The 17,789-nt window shown below is 26.5% G+C and overlaps 3 protein-coding genes across 3 annotated transcripts; all 3 read left to right on the top strand.

The window, feature by feature from the left end:
- Positions 1–5,220: 5,220 nt before the first annotated feature.
- LOC101250068 (transcription factor MYB1) lies at positions 5,221–6,544 on the top strand. The gene is made up of 3 exons (XM_004249620.4): positions 5,221–5,405; positions 5,494–5,623; positions 5,706–6,544. The coding sequence occupies exons 1-3, from the start codon at positions 5,276–5,278 to the stop codon at positions 6,223–6,225; spliced, it is 780 nt and encodes a 259-aa protein (XP_004249668.1). The 5' UTR covers positions 5,221–5,275; the 3' UTR covers positions 6,226–6,544.
- A 5,568-nt stretch (positions 6,545–12,112) lies between these two features.
- ANT1 (anthocyanin 1) lies at positions 12,113–13,124 on the top strand. The gene is made up of 3 exons (NM_001247488.1): positions 12,113–12,242; positions 12,339–12,468; positions 12,560–13,124. Exons 1-3 carry the CDS (start codon positions 12,113–12,115, stop codon positions 13,122–13,124), a joined length of 825 nt encoding a protein of 274 aa, NP_001234417.1.
- A 2,683-nt stretch (positions 13,125–15,807) lies between these two features.
- On the top strand, positions 15,808–17,422 carry MYB75 (transcription factor MYB75). The gene is made up of 3 exons (NM_001279063.2): positions 15,808–15,937; positions 16,136–16,265; positions 16,798–17,422. Exons 1-3 carry the CDS (start codon positions 15,808–15,810, stop codon positions 17,363–17,365), a joined length of 828 nt encoding a protein of 275 aa, NP_001265992.1. The 3' UTR covers positions 17,366–17,422.
- The last annotated feature ends 367 nt before the right edge of the window (positions 17,423–17,789 follow it).

Genomic DNA, 17,789 nt, shown 5'->3' with positions numbered 1-17,789 from the left:
AATACCAAACGTCGAATAAATACAAATTGCATGAGAGGGGAGCCCCCATCCAAAAATGGGTAGCTACATAGCTTCCCTTTAGTCCAATGTAGGGTAATTAAACTGGAAACAATTATTGTGAAATAACACTCAGCATCCCTAAATTTTATTTTATTCTTTTTGAGGAGAAAAGTTAATTATTATATTTATTTATGACACTCTCAAGATTTAAGAAAATAGTACATACAAGGACCATATTTTCTTGCCGCGTAAAGAAGTTAAAACGATATTTAAAGCATTAAAATTCTACTTATTAGTTCAATAATAATTGTCTATTATAATAAAATAATAGATAATCAGTAATATCAATTTAATTTAAAAAATTAAGAAATAATTTATTTTTTTAATCTATTTTTTCCTTAATATTACAGATTATTTATCACCTAACACATTTTTAAAGCATTAAATTTAATAAAGTCAAAGGATAACATAATAATATTAACCTTATTATTTATTATTTTTTAAGAGGCGTACCAAGTTAATAGTGGATAACTAATATTAACAGTATTATATTGATTTTAAAAAAAAATTAAAAAGACAAAAATCCCTTAAATTACTCATTTATTTTTTCTTTTTATGTTAATTTTTAATGATTTAACATGAGTGAGATCCCTACCATTGTGAAATTAGGTCTTACGACTAAGTCAAACCCTAAAAGCTAGCTCAAAGGGAGGAGGATTGCCCAAGTCTTATAAAAAGTTCACCCATCTCATTAATCACCGATGTGAAACTTTTGTCATTCTTTAACAACCATTCCGAATAAGCGAGTGAATTTCAAGCCAGGGAAACTTCCTATTAGGAATGGCTTCCTTTCAGGTTGTGTTGTATATGCGTTAATCAAATGAGAAACACAAATTTTAAGGGGGACATCGAACCAAAAAGGTTCCAATTTATAAATTTTACATAGAACCTAGATATCATAATAAATTCATAGGGGCTCATAACATCTTATACTATCTTTTTAATTTGTCCTCCTACAAAAAGCAAGACAGTTTGTAAATTATCTATTCTCAAAAGGCATCTAAAAAGTAATGAAAAGAATATACCAGCATTTACAAGGTTCAAGCACGAGTACATATCAGCTAAAGTTCAACTAACATGTTTACGTGATTGGCCGAAATGTTTTAAAAAATATTTTTTGAATTATTTTATTTTTCTCAAATTTACAAAAAATGTATTTCCTTAGAAAAGAAAGTAACGTAAATATTTTCTAAAATCATTTTAAATATCACACCTCAACTTAATTATCATCATAACTTGAGACTTATGTATCAATTTGCGTATTTGGAATTGGGTGATGGAGTTGAATGTCAGAATTATGTTTTGAGTTAAAAATCAAGATTAAATCTCATATCAAATATCAGTTTCAGCCTATTGAAAACTATCTTCCTAATAAATAGATAACTAAAATAAAGATAAATGTTTTCCATCGCTATTTTTTAGAAAAACATTTTTCCCTCTTCCTTAAAAGGCAAACTTAATAGAATTTTTTTGCATTAACTGCATTTACAACTAAAGAAAGTGAGCAACTTCAACCTTTAATATGAAATTCCATATTAACCTCTCTAAAAGGAGAGTTTGGAATCTCACTTCGCTAGAAATAATATCTCAAATGATCATTCAAGTTTAAATCATTTTTTTATATATATTTATTCAAAATTGATTTTTAACTAAAATTAAATTAAAACAGAGTTTGCAAAAAGCCAAACTACTTGCAGAATCTAATGGATGATAAATTTTTGAGTGATTATTTGATGTCTTATATAGAAAATAAAGTATTTAATAATACTCCTACTAATTTTTAATAAGTCTATTATACATGGATTTTTTTTTCTTAAAAAAAAAAAAGGAGAACTCATCGAGGATATGGTTGAATTAATTTTTTAAAATTATGTTATTGTTACATTTATTTCTTTATTCCTTTTTAAATATTGATATTGCTTACGGAAGAAGTTGCATATGCTCTCACAATTTTTATCAATTCTACATTTTGTAGTTAGACTTGTAAATTGAACTCTCCAAATTCCTTAACTAAGCAGCTTGATTCTTCAAAAGCTCTCTGCATTCACACATCAAAGTTTTAAAAATATTATGATTTATAATTAATCCTACTTTTGGTTCTTTGGAAGTATTTGATTTGACTTAGTTAATAATTAAAAAAAATATCATGTTCGTTAGTGGGTTCGGTAGCTACGAAACGGAGAAGAGAAGGATAACTTACATATTTTACGTCTGTTTCAAGGAATGTACTAGTCTATTTCTATCGAGTCATGGAAAGAAAATGAAATAGAGGTTCATAAAAAATAATCGATTTCAAGTGGCTATAGAAAATATATATATATAGTATAAAGTAATATATAGCCTGTGACCTCTCCTCTAAACTCTATTCTTTTTTACTAACATCTCGCTCGATAGTAATAGCTTCCTCCTCTCTCTGTTCCATCCTTATAACAACTTTCAAACCTAAACATTATCATTTCAAGAAAAAAGATAAAGTAAATGGAAGTGAAAGAAAAATAGAGTACTAAACGTAATAATATAATAGTTTACTTAGAAATAACTCGTGATATACTGTCTTGATTTGCTCAATCAATATATATTTATATCAGTTTTTGCTGTATATATAGATGTATGAATATGATTTTACAAATAATTTGTGGGTTAACCAATTTGAAATAATTACTATTGTGAATGTAATGTCCTTGTCATTTGTGGGGCAACAAAATTGGAAATTATTGTTGTCTAACGTCATAACACTTCCTGTCGGTGAAACTATATATTATAATCTTTTATATATATAAAACTTAAAACTAATATTATTGTGGTTTATTAAAATGAACTTTATAACAAAGATTTGTGATAAACACAGAATGAAGAAATTTTGTTTATTTATCCTCCGCGGTTTAGGTGACACATTTTAAATAAATTTATCTTTGATTATTTTTTTTATACATATTATTTAAATATAATGAATTGTAAATAATTGATACTTATAATAGTTTTTACACAATTGACAAATATATAAACTTCAGTTAATTTTTTTAAAATGTCATGAGCATATTTTCGTCAAAACTTAAATTGTTTGACTCTCGAGAAACGAAATGTGTCACATAAATTGAGATAAATAGAATAGTTAAGAAAAACTAACGTATGTATTAGATTTGAATATTATTAATATTATATTTAATATATATTTTTAATCAATGTATAAACTACTATATAGAAAATATTAGCTACGCAAAAGATCTGAATATATGGATTCGCATGGTTAAGATATAATAATAATGATTTAAGATGTAATTAAGAAAAAATTTTAATATTAGAAAATATTTAAGATAATCGAAGTTAAGAAGAAAATTTATTTGTCAATGCCTTTGTGAATAGTTAATCGATGTTCTGAGGCACTATTTAGAAAGATAGTTGAAGTGAAAAGTTTTTTTTTAAAGATATTGGAGATTTAGTATTATATATAATTTTTAATTTATATATTTTATACAATTTTTTATATACAAAATATAATTTTTCGGCTTATTATATTGTACTATTGCAATTCAAAAAGATCCAACTACTATCAAATTGGGCTATTGGAATATGCCATGTGCTGTTGGAAGATTATTCTCTTTCACGAAAAAGGAAAAAGGAAGATAGAATACACAATGATTTGCAATTTGAATTGAGAATTTTCAAAATTACAAAGTTTAGAAACCTAATGAGACATAAATATCTAATAATTCCTAATTACATAATATAGCTACGTATATCGAAGTAAATCATCTTAATACAATATCTCTTTAAAAATAGTTAGAAAAAAAAATAAATTTTAAGAAAGATTATTACGTGATGTTTTTTTTTTTTTGTTATACGTTTGTTTTCTGAAAAATTTTGTGTGTGTAAACTAAGTTAAAATATATAAAATGGGGATAAAAACATGTGCATTTTGTCCAATCACGTTTTTTTTAAAAAAAATATTATTTTATGGTTAGGTAAAAACAAACAAAGCAATGACAAGAAACTATAAGTGAAATTGTTTGGTAACATTATATAGATTTTTTTAAAAACTACTTCAAGATAATTTTTATATTTATAAAATTTAGGGGATTACCTTTTCTATGTAATTATTATGCTTTTCTACAAATAAATAATATATGTTCAGTTTTAGACCTCCAAATATCACAACTTAACTATGCAAAAAACTTAGAAGTTGCTCGTCTCACGTGACTTATCGCAACTCTTAGGGCATGTGAGATAAAATTAAGATATGATATTATTTAAGATAAAATTAAAGTTTTATTTGAACATGTAATTTGGAATATCAAATTGTATACTTTGGCTCATCAAAATAAAAACTTCATAATTTGTGAAAAGTTAAAATTATCCAAATTTTTTATTCAATATGAAAAAAAAAGAGACTATTACAAATGTAAAATACAATATCACACACAAGGGTGTCGTAACCTTGTAGTAAATGAATTAGTTTAGAGTCACGAGATCTCAGGTTTAAATCATAGTAAAAATTAAAAAAAAATGCTAAGCGATTTTCTCATCTATTATAATCGATGGTGAGAAGTGACAAATATCTAATGAAATTCAAATCTAAATTTTAGAAGAAATATCCAAACTCCGTTTATATTTCATAATTTTAAATTATGAAATAATACCGCATATCCAACTGCCTATTAAAAATCTTTCATGTCAAACGAAAAAAAGAAGTGATGAAAGTGAAATTTAAAAGAGTATCTCAAGGCTGGCATGATAGGTACATGGGCAAATCTGGATTTTTGTGTTTGAAAATGAGTAAATGACTGATCAATTTGGATTTTAGAACAGTTGTCACTTAATTTATGGAAGACTCCCTACTTTTGTGGTTCGATCTTTTCCACGTCCATAAAAAGGTTTTAATGCACCTTTTTAGAATCCAATTACTTCATTCGTCCACGATTGTTTTTTATTAGGATACTCTCTTCAAGAAAATTTAATATAAGGTGTAACTTGATTAATATAATCCTATTATATTAAGAATATCAAAAATTTACATAATTTTTTAATTGATCATAATAGAGTAATTATTAAGCGCAGAATTGGGAAAAAATGAGTAATTTTTTTTTTGATTATTTAAATTGATAATTAATTTTGGACATTTATTTTTAATATATATGTCAAACAATTGTGGACGGAGAGGGTATATACGTGTATAACTATATATAAAGACAAAAAACAGAGGTAAAATCAAATCATCATGAACAGTACATCTATGTCTTCTTTGGGAGTAAGAAAAGGTTCATGGACTGAACAAGAAGATCTCCTCTTGAGGAAATGTATCAACAAGTATGGTGAAGGAAAGTGGCATCTTGTTCCCATAAGAGCTGGTAATTAAACTAACTATCACGCTATTTTATCTGTCTGTCTTATTTTATGTGACATATTTTATAAAATCACGTGAAAATATACTTGCAGGTCTGAATAGATGTCGGAAAAGTTGTAGACTAAGGTGGCTAAATTATCTAAGGCCACATATAAAGAGAGGTGACTTCGCTTCGGATGAAATAGATCTCATTTTGAGGCTTCATAAACTTTTAGGCAACAGGTATATATATATATGCAATTTTTATGTTTTAACATATATATATATGTGATATTTCATCCAAATGTTACTTTATTTTATGTAGATGGTCACTTATTGCTGGTAGACTTCCAGGAAGGACAGCAAACGATGTGAAAAACTATTGGAACACAAACCTTCTAAGGAAGGTAAATATTACTAAAATTGTTCCACGTGAAAAGTTTAAGAGTAAACGAGGAGAAATTAGTACTAAGATTGAAATAATAAAACCTCAAGCTAGGAAGTTCATATCGAACACAGAGAAGAATATTACAAACAATATTGTAATTGTAGACAAAGAGGAAGAATGTAAGGAAATAATAAGTGAGAAGCAAACTAGAGATGCATCGATAGACAACGGAGATGAATGGTGGGCAAATTTACTGGAAAATTGCAACGACGACGTTGTTGAAGAAGAAGAAGGAGGAGGAGGAGGTGTAACTGATTATGGAAAAACAATAACAAGTTTGTTACATGAGGAAATAACACCACCATTAAATGGTGGAGGTAACATCATGCAACAAGAACAAAGTGATGGTTGGGATGATTTTTTTGTTGATATTGATATATGGGATTTACTTAATTAAAGAAATATGTAATGGCAATATTATTGTAATCTTGTAATAGGGATATACATTTATTCTTTATAATTTGTATCCCAACAACAAGTTGTGAGGAAAGTAATGCTCAATATATATTTTTATTAATATATAAGTGCATGTACTCTGATAGTGTTTAGGTTATTTTTTTTTTTTTTTTTGGTGTTCGATATCCATATTAAAATTTTGGCTATTTATGCTTGGTTATATATGTTCAACATCTTTATGTATATTCCCTCTGGTTTATATTAAAAAGAAGAATTGTTGAGATTTTTTTTTTGTCATTCAAAATAAGTGAAATTTTTAAAAGTTCAAGAGAATTATTTAGACCTTTTCTATATTTACCTTTTATTTAAGAAGGTTTTTAACTATTTCTTCTGTTCACTTTTATTTGTTCATTATTTCAAAATAAATATTTTACTTTTATTTGTTACTTTTAATGTAGGCGGTTGCGCGTGATAACTAGTCATGTTAATTTTTTTTATTAATCAAGCTAAGTCACAAAGAAAAGTGAATAAAGAAAATACTTTATATTTTCTAGGAGAATAAATTTATAATTACAATTAAAAGGAGGAGTGGCTCACTGATTTTGGCTTGGGACTTCCATATTATCCCTTACCAGCAAAGAGGTTTGCCTTTTAGGTATCGGATTTATCTAGTACGAATTACCTCTCTCATGTGATTTGTAAGCTATTACATAAGAACAGAAACTCTATCGTGTGCACACCCAAAAAGTAGCGACTATGAATTTTCTTTGTCATGAAAAATACTGTAACCTTTGATTTATGTATTTACAAATATTTTCTCAAAAGATATATAGTATCCCCAGCATTCAATTAATATGAACTAAAGAGAGAGTACATATGCTTTTGTGTTTTATAGTGTCAAGTTCATAATTGATACTCCCTCCGTTCCTATTTAGTTGTCCACTTTAGAAGTGACACACATATTAAGAAACCAATGATTATCATAAGTTAGTTACAATTTTACTCCTAACTTAAATGATTATTCAACTCTCCAAGTATAATAAATGTAGTTTCTGGTTCCAAAGAGCATGCATTACAACTTAGTAGTACTATAAATTTTCTAAATTAAATAAGAATATATTAGAAAAAAATTATTTTCCTTGCTTAATTTGTTAAAAATAAACAAATAAATATGAATAGATTATAAAAAAATATGAACAAATAAATAGGTAGTGTAATTTGTGGACTAACCAAATTGGAAACAATTAATATTGTGAATGTGATGTCCCTATCATTTGCCAGCTAACCAGCTGAAAATAATTATTGTCTAGTCATTAAATTTCTTAAATTAGTCGTCTCAATATAATCTTGTGTTAAATTTAATAAGTTGATATAATGTAACGATCTGTTAGATTGTTTTTAGTTCTAGACATATTCTTTCCTAAAAGATCCTCTTGTAAAATTATAAATGAAAATTTGAACTATTCATTTATTGCACCTTTTTGTGGTGCAGATCCAATTTCGGATACAAGCACACAGTTTGAGTTTGGAGTATTTTAAAGTTGTAGTGAGCTATTTGGTTGTTTCGAAGTCTATATCTCTCTTTATCTTATTATTTATTTTATTATTTTAGTATTTTGAAAAAATATTTTTTACGTTTAAATTTGTCAGTTTAGTTTTAGACTTGAATTGTATTTTAAAAGTTCTTATATTTATGACACTGAAATCTCGAGTGATAATTTAGCTTTTCCACATTTCATACTTATGAAAGACTTGATGTTTGAGGTATTATACTTATTATTACCTTTTCACCTTAATTATTAAGTTAAGTTGATAAAATAGTGTACTGATTTATCTATCGATGGAAAATTAGGTGTCATTACGACATATAAATTTTGAATTGCGACAAATATTGAAATATTATTAGCTTGTTGCAAACTTGAATTTGAAGAAACACTAAAAAGCAAATTTAATCTTTTTGTAGCAATATACTTTGTGAGAATGTTTGCCAATTTAGGAGACTTCAACCTATTCAATAATAAATATCAAACACTTTGCAAAAAAACAAACTCCAAAAATATAATTTTTAAAAGAAAAAGAAAAAATAATAAAGAAAACCCCAAAATATGAGATGGACATTTTTAACAATCTTTTTTTGGGCCAAACATGTCGGATTTTTGTGTGAAGGAGGAAGAGAAAGGGTACCAATAAGCAGAGTTGTAGCAATCATGCATGTTTTGTCCTTACTTGATAATAGAAACAAACAATTCTTTTACATCTGTCGGGTATTATATTGGGATAAAACGTTTCGTAATAAAGATAATTTTATGCGTAAAACAATTCAAATTTAAAACACATAGTTAAGAATAAAAAAGTATATATCATTAATTTTTCACATACTTCTTAGATGTCTCTTGATTTATCTATTTATTTCGTGTTCAAGTTAATTTAATTAGTCTAGAAAATTAAAAAGTGAAGACTAATTGAAATATTAAATATATGAAAATATTTTACAAAAGAAATAGGAAAATAATTAAGAGTACAAGATTATACTACTAAAAAATATTATTTATTTGTAAATAATTTTATTATTTTCATATATATTTTGATGAATCGATGAAAAAAAAAATAGTAATATTTTCATACAAAAGAGATAAGAAAGTTTCCGACTATATCAGGAAGAATTTATTTTTCACTAATTCATTTTTCCAGTGAACTCATTTGGTGAAAAATAAATGGGTACATCATGTGCTATAACATGAAATTCCTACCGACTCGTGATGAAAAAAATCATTTATTTTTGTAGTGTTATCCATATAAATATTGTAGTTGTTTTATATTTAAAGAGGAAACTTTAATTTATACTCCATCATACCAATTTTCGTAAATATATTTGACTGAAAGTTTAACAATGAAAGAAATAACTTTGCAAGTTGTATAGTCCAAAATAAGATATATATTTATGTGGTTATATATAAGTCATATTCTCATTAAAATAAAATAATAAATTTAGTTAAAAGTTGAATTATTATTAAATATAAAAGCGAAGTTATTTTTTTTGAATCTAACTAAAAAAATTATATAAAAAAAATTATTTTACGATTCAAAACTCAGTTAATTGAAATTCAAATTTCGTCTCTACCTCTCCCATGGATTAATTACTCTCCTAATGATCGACTAGTACTCTATCACAAAAGCCACATTTTGTATAGAGAAAAATTAAATTCATAATCATATATGAATATCTCATAAAGGGAGGAATAAACAATGTTTCACGTAGTAGCTTTATGAATTATGAGTCAACTTAAGTCCGTTATTAGTGAAATTAAAATTAAAATCTAAATTAAATTAATTTAATTAGATTTTAAAATTATTAAAATCAAATCAAATATATATATATATATATATATATATAGTTTGACTGTTATTAATTTTAATTTAGTGTTTCAAGTAGTATCATATACAAAAATAAAATAAACAATTCATTCAAAAGAGAGAAAAGAACAACTCATTCAAAAGGAAATAAATTGTCCTCGTGCCTTTTTGGTCATAATAATTCTTATATCAAAACTCTCATTATATTAAACCTCCTATTTATATTGTTGGTTAATTTAATGTACTAAAACAACATAAATTTACTGAATAATGCATAAACTATCGATATTACTAAACAAATAAAAAACACATTATATGTTTTTCTCTTTAATTAATGTCTTCTTTCTTTAATTTGTGGCCTAACCAAATTTGGTAACAATTAATATTATTTTATATATATGAACCCCCTAAAAATGAGGAGGATGCCCGATCCACAAATGGACATTTGAAAACGTAAACTTATGTGTTTTCCTATTGAGTTTTTTGAAAGTGATATCCCAATAAAATAATTTATGGCTTAACCAAATTTGGTAACAATTAATATTATTTTATCGAATGTTGCGCGAAAGGAAGAAATAATTACTATTATTTAATATTGACATTTGACTATTGTTAATGTGAAGTCCCTATCCTACCATTTGTGGGTTAACCAAATATTCTAGTCTATATATAGTATGTGTGAGGGTTAAAATATTAGTTTTCTTGTTATAATTTATGTGATATTTTTTACGAGTCAAACATTTTAAATTTGACCAACATTTTATGTATGAAATTTTAAATTTTTTAAAATAAAATTTATATATTTATAAATTACAAATTGGATCGTAAGGGCTAAAATAGTACTTGGTCGATTATGCATTTATTTGTTTCAGCCTATCTTGTCCATTGGTATTTTTTTATGACTTTAAAACAACTTTACCATTCGATCGTACGTGCTCAACATTGCCTTATATATATATATATATATATATATATTCCAACTGTAATTTCTCACTTCAAAAATTTACAGTCTATCGATTTTTGAAAAATAAAATTGAGAGATTGCATTGATTTTCTTTAATATTTTGAGTCTTTTTTTACAATATAATTTTCATGTACTTTTACATAAAAACGTTCATCGATTTTTCTAAGTTCGTTGGTGTGATATTATTATTATTTTTAGAAAAATAAAAAAGTGACTAACTAAAAACATCACTTATTTTAAAAGATAATAAGTATTAAGGATAAAACACGTTAAGATTCAACTTGTATATTTCCTTGAATAGATGTTTCGTCATTGACAACTATATATCAAGCATGATTCATAATTGCCATGTTTTGCTTGAAGACTAGTATCTTTCAACCAAAGAAAAAAAATGTTACATTCAATTGCGATGATCTACGGTAACAAAAGGCTACTCCGTATTCAAGGAGATTCAAATTCGATATCTCTAATTATAGATGAAGGAGTATTTACTATTCAACCACAACACTTGTCGGTGAGATTATTTAATGCTGATTAGATTAGACAAAAATTAATTAGTTTTGAGTAGTGGCGTAAGTGTAAATAATTAGTCTCTTTTTTAACTTAGAAAATAGTTTAATCCTTAGTATAAATAGTCAAAATCACTGGAATGAAAAACAGTTTTTAATTTTTCCAAATTTGATTCTGATACCATGTTAAATTCGTGGTTCAAAATCACTGCAATGAAAAGAGCAATATTGTTTAACTTTTTTTAGGAAAATCGAATTGATTTATAGTCAGTTGATATAGAGTGAATACATAAGGAACATATACAGTTGATACAATTGTATAATTCGTTCATACACTTAATACAAAGTGAACCCACAAGGAACATATACACTTAATATAATTGTATTCCTTGATACAAACCAATTTTGTTCGTGTCTCTACTCTCTATTTCAATTTCGCTTGACTCTTTACTTTTTCTAATATGTAGCTATAAATCGTAATTAAACAATACTATATCTCTAAATCTCTTATTAAGCTCAAACTATGGTCATATTCGAAAAAATCCTTTTAAATATTGGTCCCCTCTCACGATTAATGATAGTTATAACTAACATTCAAATTTTAGTTGTACTTGACATCTAAAACTTAAAAAATAGTACAAGTTAACTTTTTCTTTTTTTTAAAAAAAGGAAATACTTGTATTTATTTTTTTAATATATAGTTATATTTTTGGTTATTTGAAAATACTTGATCTGTCATGTATGCTCAGTTAAATATCGTCACATTATAGAGAAAAAAGTAATAGGAGAAAAAAATTAAAAATTATTTCGAAAAATCAAAATTTTTTTTTGATTGAAATGAAAGATGGGTTTCCCAATCGAGGCTGGCAGGATAGGTACATTGGGAAATTTGGATTTGTGTGTTGAAAATGATTGTTCAATTTGGCTTTTATAACATTTGTCGTTTATAATTTGTAGAAGGCTCTCTACAAGTTGGTAGTTACAATTTAATACACCTTTTAGGCACGTGTATAAGTATATATAGACAATAAAAAAGTAGTATAATATATTATCAAATTATTATGAACAGTACATCTATGTCTTCATTGGGAGTGAGAAAAGGTTCATGGACTGATGAAGAAGATTTTCTTCTAAGAAAATGTATTGATAAGTATGGTGAAGGAAAATGGCATCTTGTTCCCATAAGAGCTGGTAACTATTAAATTAACTATCACGTTATTTTTATTTGTCTTTCTGTCTCATTTTATTTGACGTTATTACGAATATCATCTGAAAATGTACGTGCAGGTCTGAATAGATGTCGGAAAAGTTGTAGATTGAGGTGGCTGAATTATCTAAGGCCACATATCAAGAGAGGTGACTTTGAACAAGATGAAGTGGATCTCATTTTGAGGCTTCATAAGCTCTTAGGCAACAGGCATGCAAGTTTATGTTTTGACAAAATTTGATTAGTATATATTATATATACGTGTGACTATTTCATCTAAATGTTACGTTATTTTACGTAGATGGTCACTTATTGCTGGTAGACTTCCCGGAAGGACAGCTAACGATGTGAAAAACTATTGGAACACTAATCTTCTAAGGAAGTTAAATACTACTAAAATTGTTCCTCGCGAAAAGATTAACAATAAGTGTGGAGAAATTAGTACTAAGATTGAAATTATAAAACCTCAACGACGCAAGTATTTCTCAAGCACAATGAAGAATGTTACAAACAATAATGTAATTTTGGACGAGGAGGAACATTGCAAGGAAATAATAAGTGAGAAACAAACTCCAGATGCATCGATGGACAACGTAGATCCATGGTGGATAAATTTACTGGAAAATTGCAATGACGATATTGAAGAAGATGAAGAGGTTGTAATTAATTATGAAAAAACACTAACAAGTTTGTTACATGAAGAAATATCACCACCATTAAATATTGGTGAAGGTAACTCCATGCAACAAGGACAAATAAGTCATGAAAATTGGGGTGAATTTTCTCTTAATTTACCACCCATGCAACAAGGAGTACAAAATGATGATTTTTCTGCTGAAATTGACTTATGGAATCTACTTGATTAAAAGATATGTTATTGTAAACTTGTATTAGGGATACATTTGTTCTTTATAATTTGTGTCCCAACTACAAGTTGTTAGGGAAGTAATTAATGTTGTTAGAATGGGTTACCATCCACATACATTCATTAGGGAATGGACCGGTGGTAACTTATTTTTACGGACTTGGATAAATTTATCTTCACGAACTAATTTCTGGAGTTGAGTTAGATTCAAGTTCCAATCAATAAGTGCATATGCACTATGATATTGTTCATGTGATTTTTAGGTTACTTATGTTATTATATATTTGCAACGTCTTTGTGTTACTTCCTTTAGTCTATATTAAGTGAAACGTAAGAAATTTTTTTTTCTTACTCATTATTTAGTGAAATTCTTCGCTATATTATATTTTCAAAGAAAATATTTCAAAAGAGAAACAGCAAAAAATAACATTACTTTGTTTTCCTAAGTATATATCATACCCTAAAAATTCATTTTTAATATGGATATAGAAGGAATATATGGTTTTGTGTTTTATGGTGTCCAAAGAAAGAAAAGTCTACTCCCTTACGACCTTTTCCACCAATGATGAAACGATTACATCAAGGGTCTGTTTGGAAAGGTCAGATAATTGTAATTGGTGTAAACGTAATAATTATTATCTTACCAATTTAGTAATTATGAATTTACGATGACACACATGTTTGTCACCAGTCTAATTATAAGTGCCTTGTTTGGTTGCACATATATCATCATAATGTTATATTGAAATTTAAAAATAAAATTAATTATTTTAAATTAAAAACTTGCTTTTGTAATAATATTAAATTGTCCTATTTTTAAGTAAGGTTTATAAAATATAATATCCGATGCTTATATTTTACAAATTGCTCATTTGTTCACGGTAAAACAAACCTATGTGTCTAATGGTTAATATGCCGAATATTCTACATGTGTTTAAATAAAAATTTTGAAATAAATAAATGTGACGTGACATAGCTTCGACTAACGTGTATTTATTTTTGATAATGGCCCCATCATCTTGTAATCATGAATCTACCTATTATCTCTTATATATATATATATATATATATATATATGAAGTAGACACCAAGTGATCGTTTGGTACAAAAATGAATAATGCAGGGATTAGTAATATAGAAATTATTTTTATCAAGTGTTTGATTCATTGTTTCTTATCTAATTTTATGTGTGATTTAAAAGTTTTAAAAAAAAACTTTCCAATGATACCGTAGAGTTATTATGAAATTTTATATTTCATGTAATTGAGACAAAGTAGATAATTAACGGAGAATATTATTTTTTATGACATTTTTAACTAATTAGGAGAATAAAATTTTTATTGTCATGTTCACTGTTTTCTCACTTAAATTATTTGAGAGTAAATAATTGTTATCTTAATAAATTAGAGTTAATAACTCAAGGTCACACAACCATAATGATTATAGAGAAAATTTATTGAACTTTGTTTTGTATCAATAGATTTTAAAAAACTCTTTATCATAAAATAAAATAAAAATATAAAATAAATATAGAAAAATAAATTAAACTATTTTTATACTCGAGATGTGTGTGTATATACACAGAGTCTTGTTTTAGACTACTTGTGTAATGTTTAACGAACTTTCATTAAGAGACAATATTTTACTTATGACTTGTTCTTAAATTCATACATCAACATTAACATATTAGTCGAATTATAATATTTTGTATTAATAATAAATAAATTAAGTAATTTTTATTTTAGAAACAAAAAACTATATCTAAATAATAAAATTTATAAGCTAATTTATTTAAATAACTTTATTAGTATAAATATAAGATATAAAATATAAAATCAAAAAAATAAATAAAATATTAAAAGGATTTGAAGGGTATTTTTGTCTTTACCTAGAATAGTCTCATGGTATTAGAGTTAATACCTCCAAATGAAAGGTATTAGTAATACATCACATAATACCATGTAGGATGTATTAACTAATTCATGGATTAGTTATACATAGGCTGACATTCCTACCAAACGCAATATTAAATTATATCACATCTAATACAAGAATTATTTCTTTTAATACAGACTACCAAACGCCCCCTAAATGATAATATAATTGTCTCACAAAATCACCTAATCTATCTTATCTTTACGATATATGTTTCCGTGGCTGATAACTAATAAACATGATTCTCAATTGATGAAATGAAACACCAATTAAATATAGTTACGTCAAATAAAGAAGTTATGAGAAAATAAAATCTAAAAGAAAACAAAATTAAAACTTACTTAAAATGATGAAAATGAAAGAGAAACCAAATATGTGTTATGAAATAGTGGTAATACTATTTCATTTTTAATTAATAATATTAAATTTGAATATCAAATATAAATAAAATGCTATTTTAAATAAATCTTATAATATGCTATACAATTTAATTTATCAGTACGGAAATAAAAAGAGAGTGTCCCAAGGGTTGAAGAATAGCTAATAGGGGGACATGGGCTAATTTGGATCTTTTTGATTAAAAAAAAGTGCAATTTATTACAAGTGTCATTTTGTGGAAAGCTCCCTTAGTGGTTACAAGTTCTTCCACGTATGTCGAAGGGTTTAACTTTTTGTATATATAGAGACAGGAATGGTGTAGTATTATAATTAAAATATATGTATTAAAACTATATATTATAGAAAAAATAATGAATACTCCTATGTGTGCATCGTTGGGAGTTAGGAAAGGTTCATGGACTGAACAAGAAGATTCTCTTTTAAGAGATTGCATTCAAAAATATGGTGAAGGAAAGTGGCATCTTGTTCCTGCTAGAGCTGGTATTACTTTTGTACTTTTTCTAATTTGTTTTAAAAAATAATGTATTTTATATATTTATAAATGATTTACTAAATTCTAAGTTTTGATTTTACTTTCTAATAACATAATTTATAGTTTTATGATTTGTTTTAAATCATAAATTTTTGTAATATTTTATATTTATTTATTAATTTTGAATGTTATGTGAACATGTATAGGTTTAAATCGATGTCGAAAGAGTTGCAGACTAAGGTGGCTAAACTATCTAAGGCCACATATCAAGAGAGGTGACTTTGCTCCAGATGAAGTGGATCTCATCTTGAGACTTCACAAACTCTTAGGCAATAGGTAAGTCTATGCTGCAATTATTTCATTCAAAAGTTTTTGATGTTATATTTTTTTTTATATTGTATTGGTCAAATATATAAGTAGATTTTTAAATTTGTTGGATTTTTTTCCTCAGATATTTCAATTACGTCATTTTTCTGTATAATCATTGAACTCCCATAATTTGTTCCATTTAAACAATCATCGTTGTCTGATGTGGATCAAGATTTGTGAGGGTATTGTTTCACAAATCATAGTCCAATTGATAGTGAAAATGTTTGAGAATAATTGTGTTTTACTGAAGTCATTTTGAACACATTAGAAAACAAATGAGACTAGCACGGTTTGTCTTCATTCCTTCTATCAAAATTATTACAACTCAAACACAATCGAAGACATTTACAATAGAAAAGCTGATCAAAAGTGTTTTAAAAAAACAAATTATGGGTGGTTCAATGATTCAATTGAAAAATGACGTAATTGAGGTACCTGAGAAAAAAAAACCTAAACATATGTGTAATTATTTCATTTAAAAGTTAGTTATTTTGTATAGGTGGTCACTTATTGCTGGTAGACTTCCAGGAAGGACAGCAAACGATGTGAAGAACTATTGGAATACACACTTTCACAAGAAGTTAAGTATTATTGCTCCTCATCTACATCCTCATTCTCGTCCTCGTTCTCATCCTCGTCTACAGATTAAGCATAAGAGCATCGCGGTTACTAAGAATGAAATAATAAGACCTCAACCTCGGAACTTCTCAAACGTTAAGAAGAATGATTCTCATTGGTGCAACAACAAAAGTATGATCACAAACACATTAGACAAAGATGACAAACGTTGCAACGAAATCGTTGTAAATATTTGTGAGAAGCCAATAGGAGAAAATACATCGTCGATAGACGATGGAGTTGAATGGTGGACAAATTTACTGGAAAATTGCATTGAAATTGAAGAAGAAACAGCTAATACAAATTTTGGAAAAACACCAACAATGTTGTTACATGAGGAAATATCACCACCGTTAGTTAATGGTGAAGACAACTCCATGCAACAAGGACCAACTAATAATTGGGATGACTTTTCAACTGATATTGACTTATGGAATCTACTTAATTAAAGAATTTTTATTTTTGTCGACGTTTGATATTTATATTAGAGTCCAACTGAATTTAAATTTACAGATTCATACAATGGGTGTGTCAAACTCAACCTCTCTCCTTAATCCTAATTAAGGAGTACTTATTACTATGACATATCCTTAGTTGGTATTAAAGAATATGTAATGATAAATTAATATTATTGTATAACTTATAATAGGGATACAATATAGTTGTCCTTTATACTTTGTATCCTAATTATAAGTTGTTAGGAATGTAATTTTAAATATTTTAGAATTATTGTAAGTGCATGCACTCTATTTTTATATTTTATGTGATTTTTAGGATAAGCATAAATATCAAAAAGTTAAAAAAGATTTAGATAGAATTGGGTTGATTCGGTTCAAATTTTATATTGCAATATCGTGGAGTCTTGAATACTCC

The sequence above is a fragment of the Solanum lycopersicum genome, chromosome 10 (genome assembly GCF_036512215.1).
Source record: "Solanum lycopersicum chromosome 10, SLM_r2.1".
In the NCBI taxonomy this organism is placed as follows: Eukaryota; Viridiplantae; Streptophyta; class Magnoliopsida; order Solanales; family Solanaceae; genus Solanum; species Solanum lycopersicum.
This window is presented reverse-complemented; position numbering and strand designations above follow the sequence as displayed.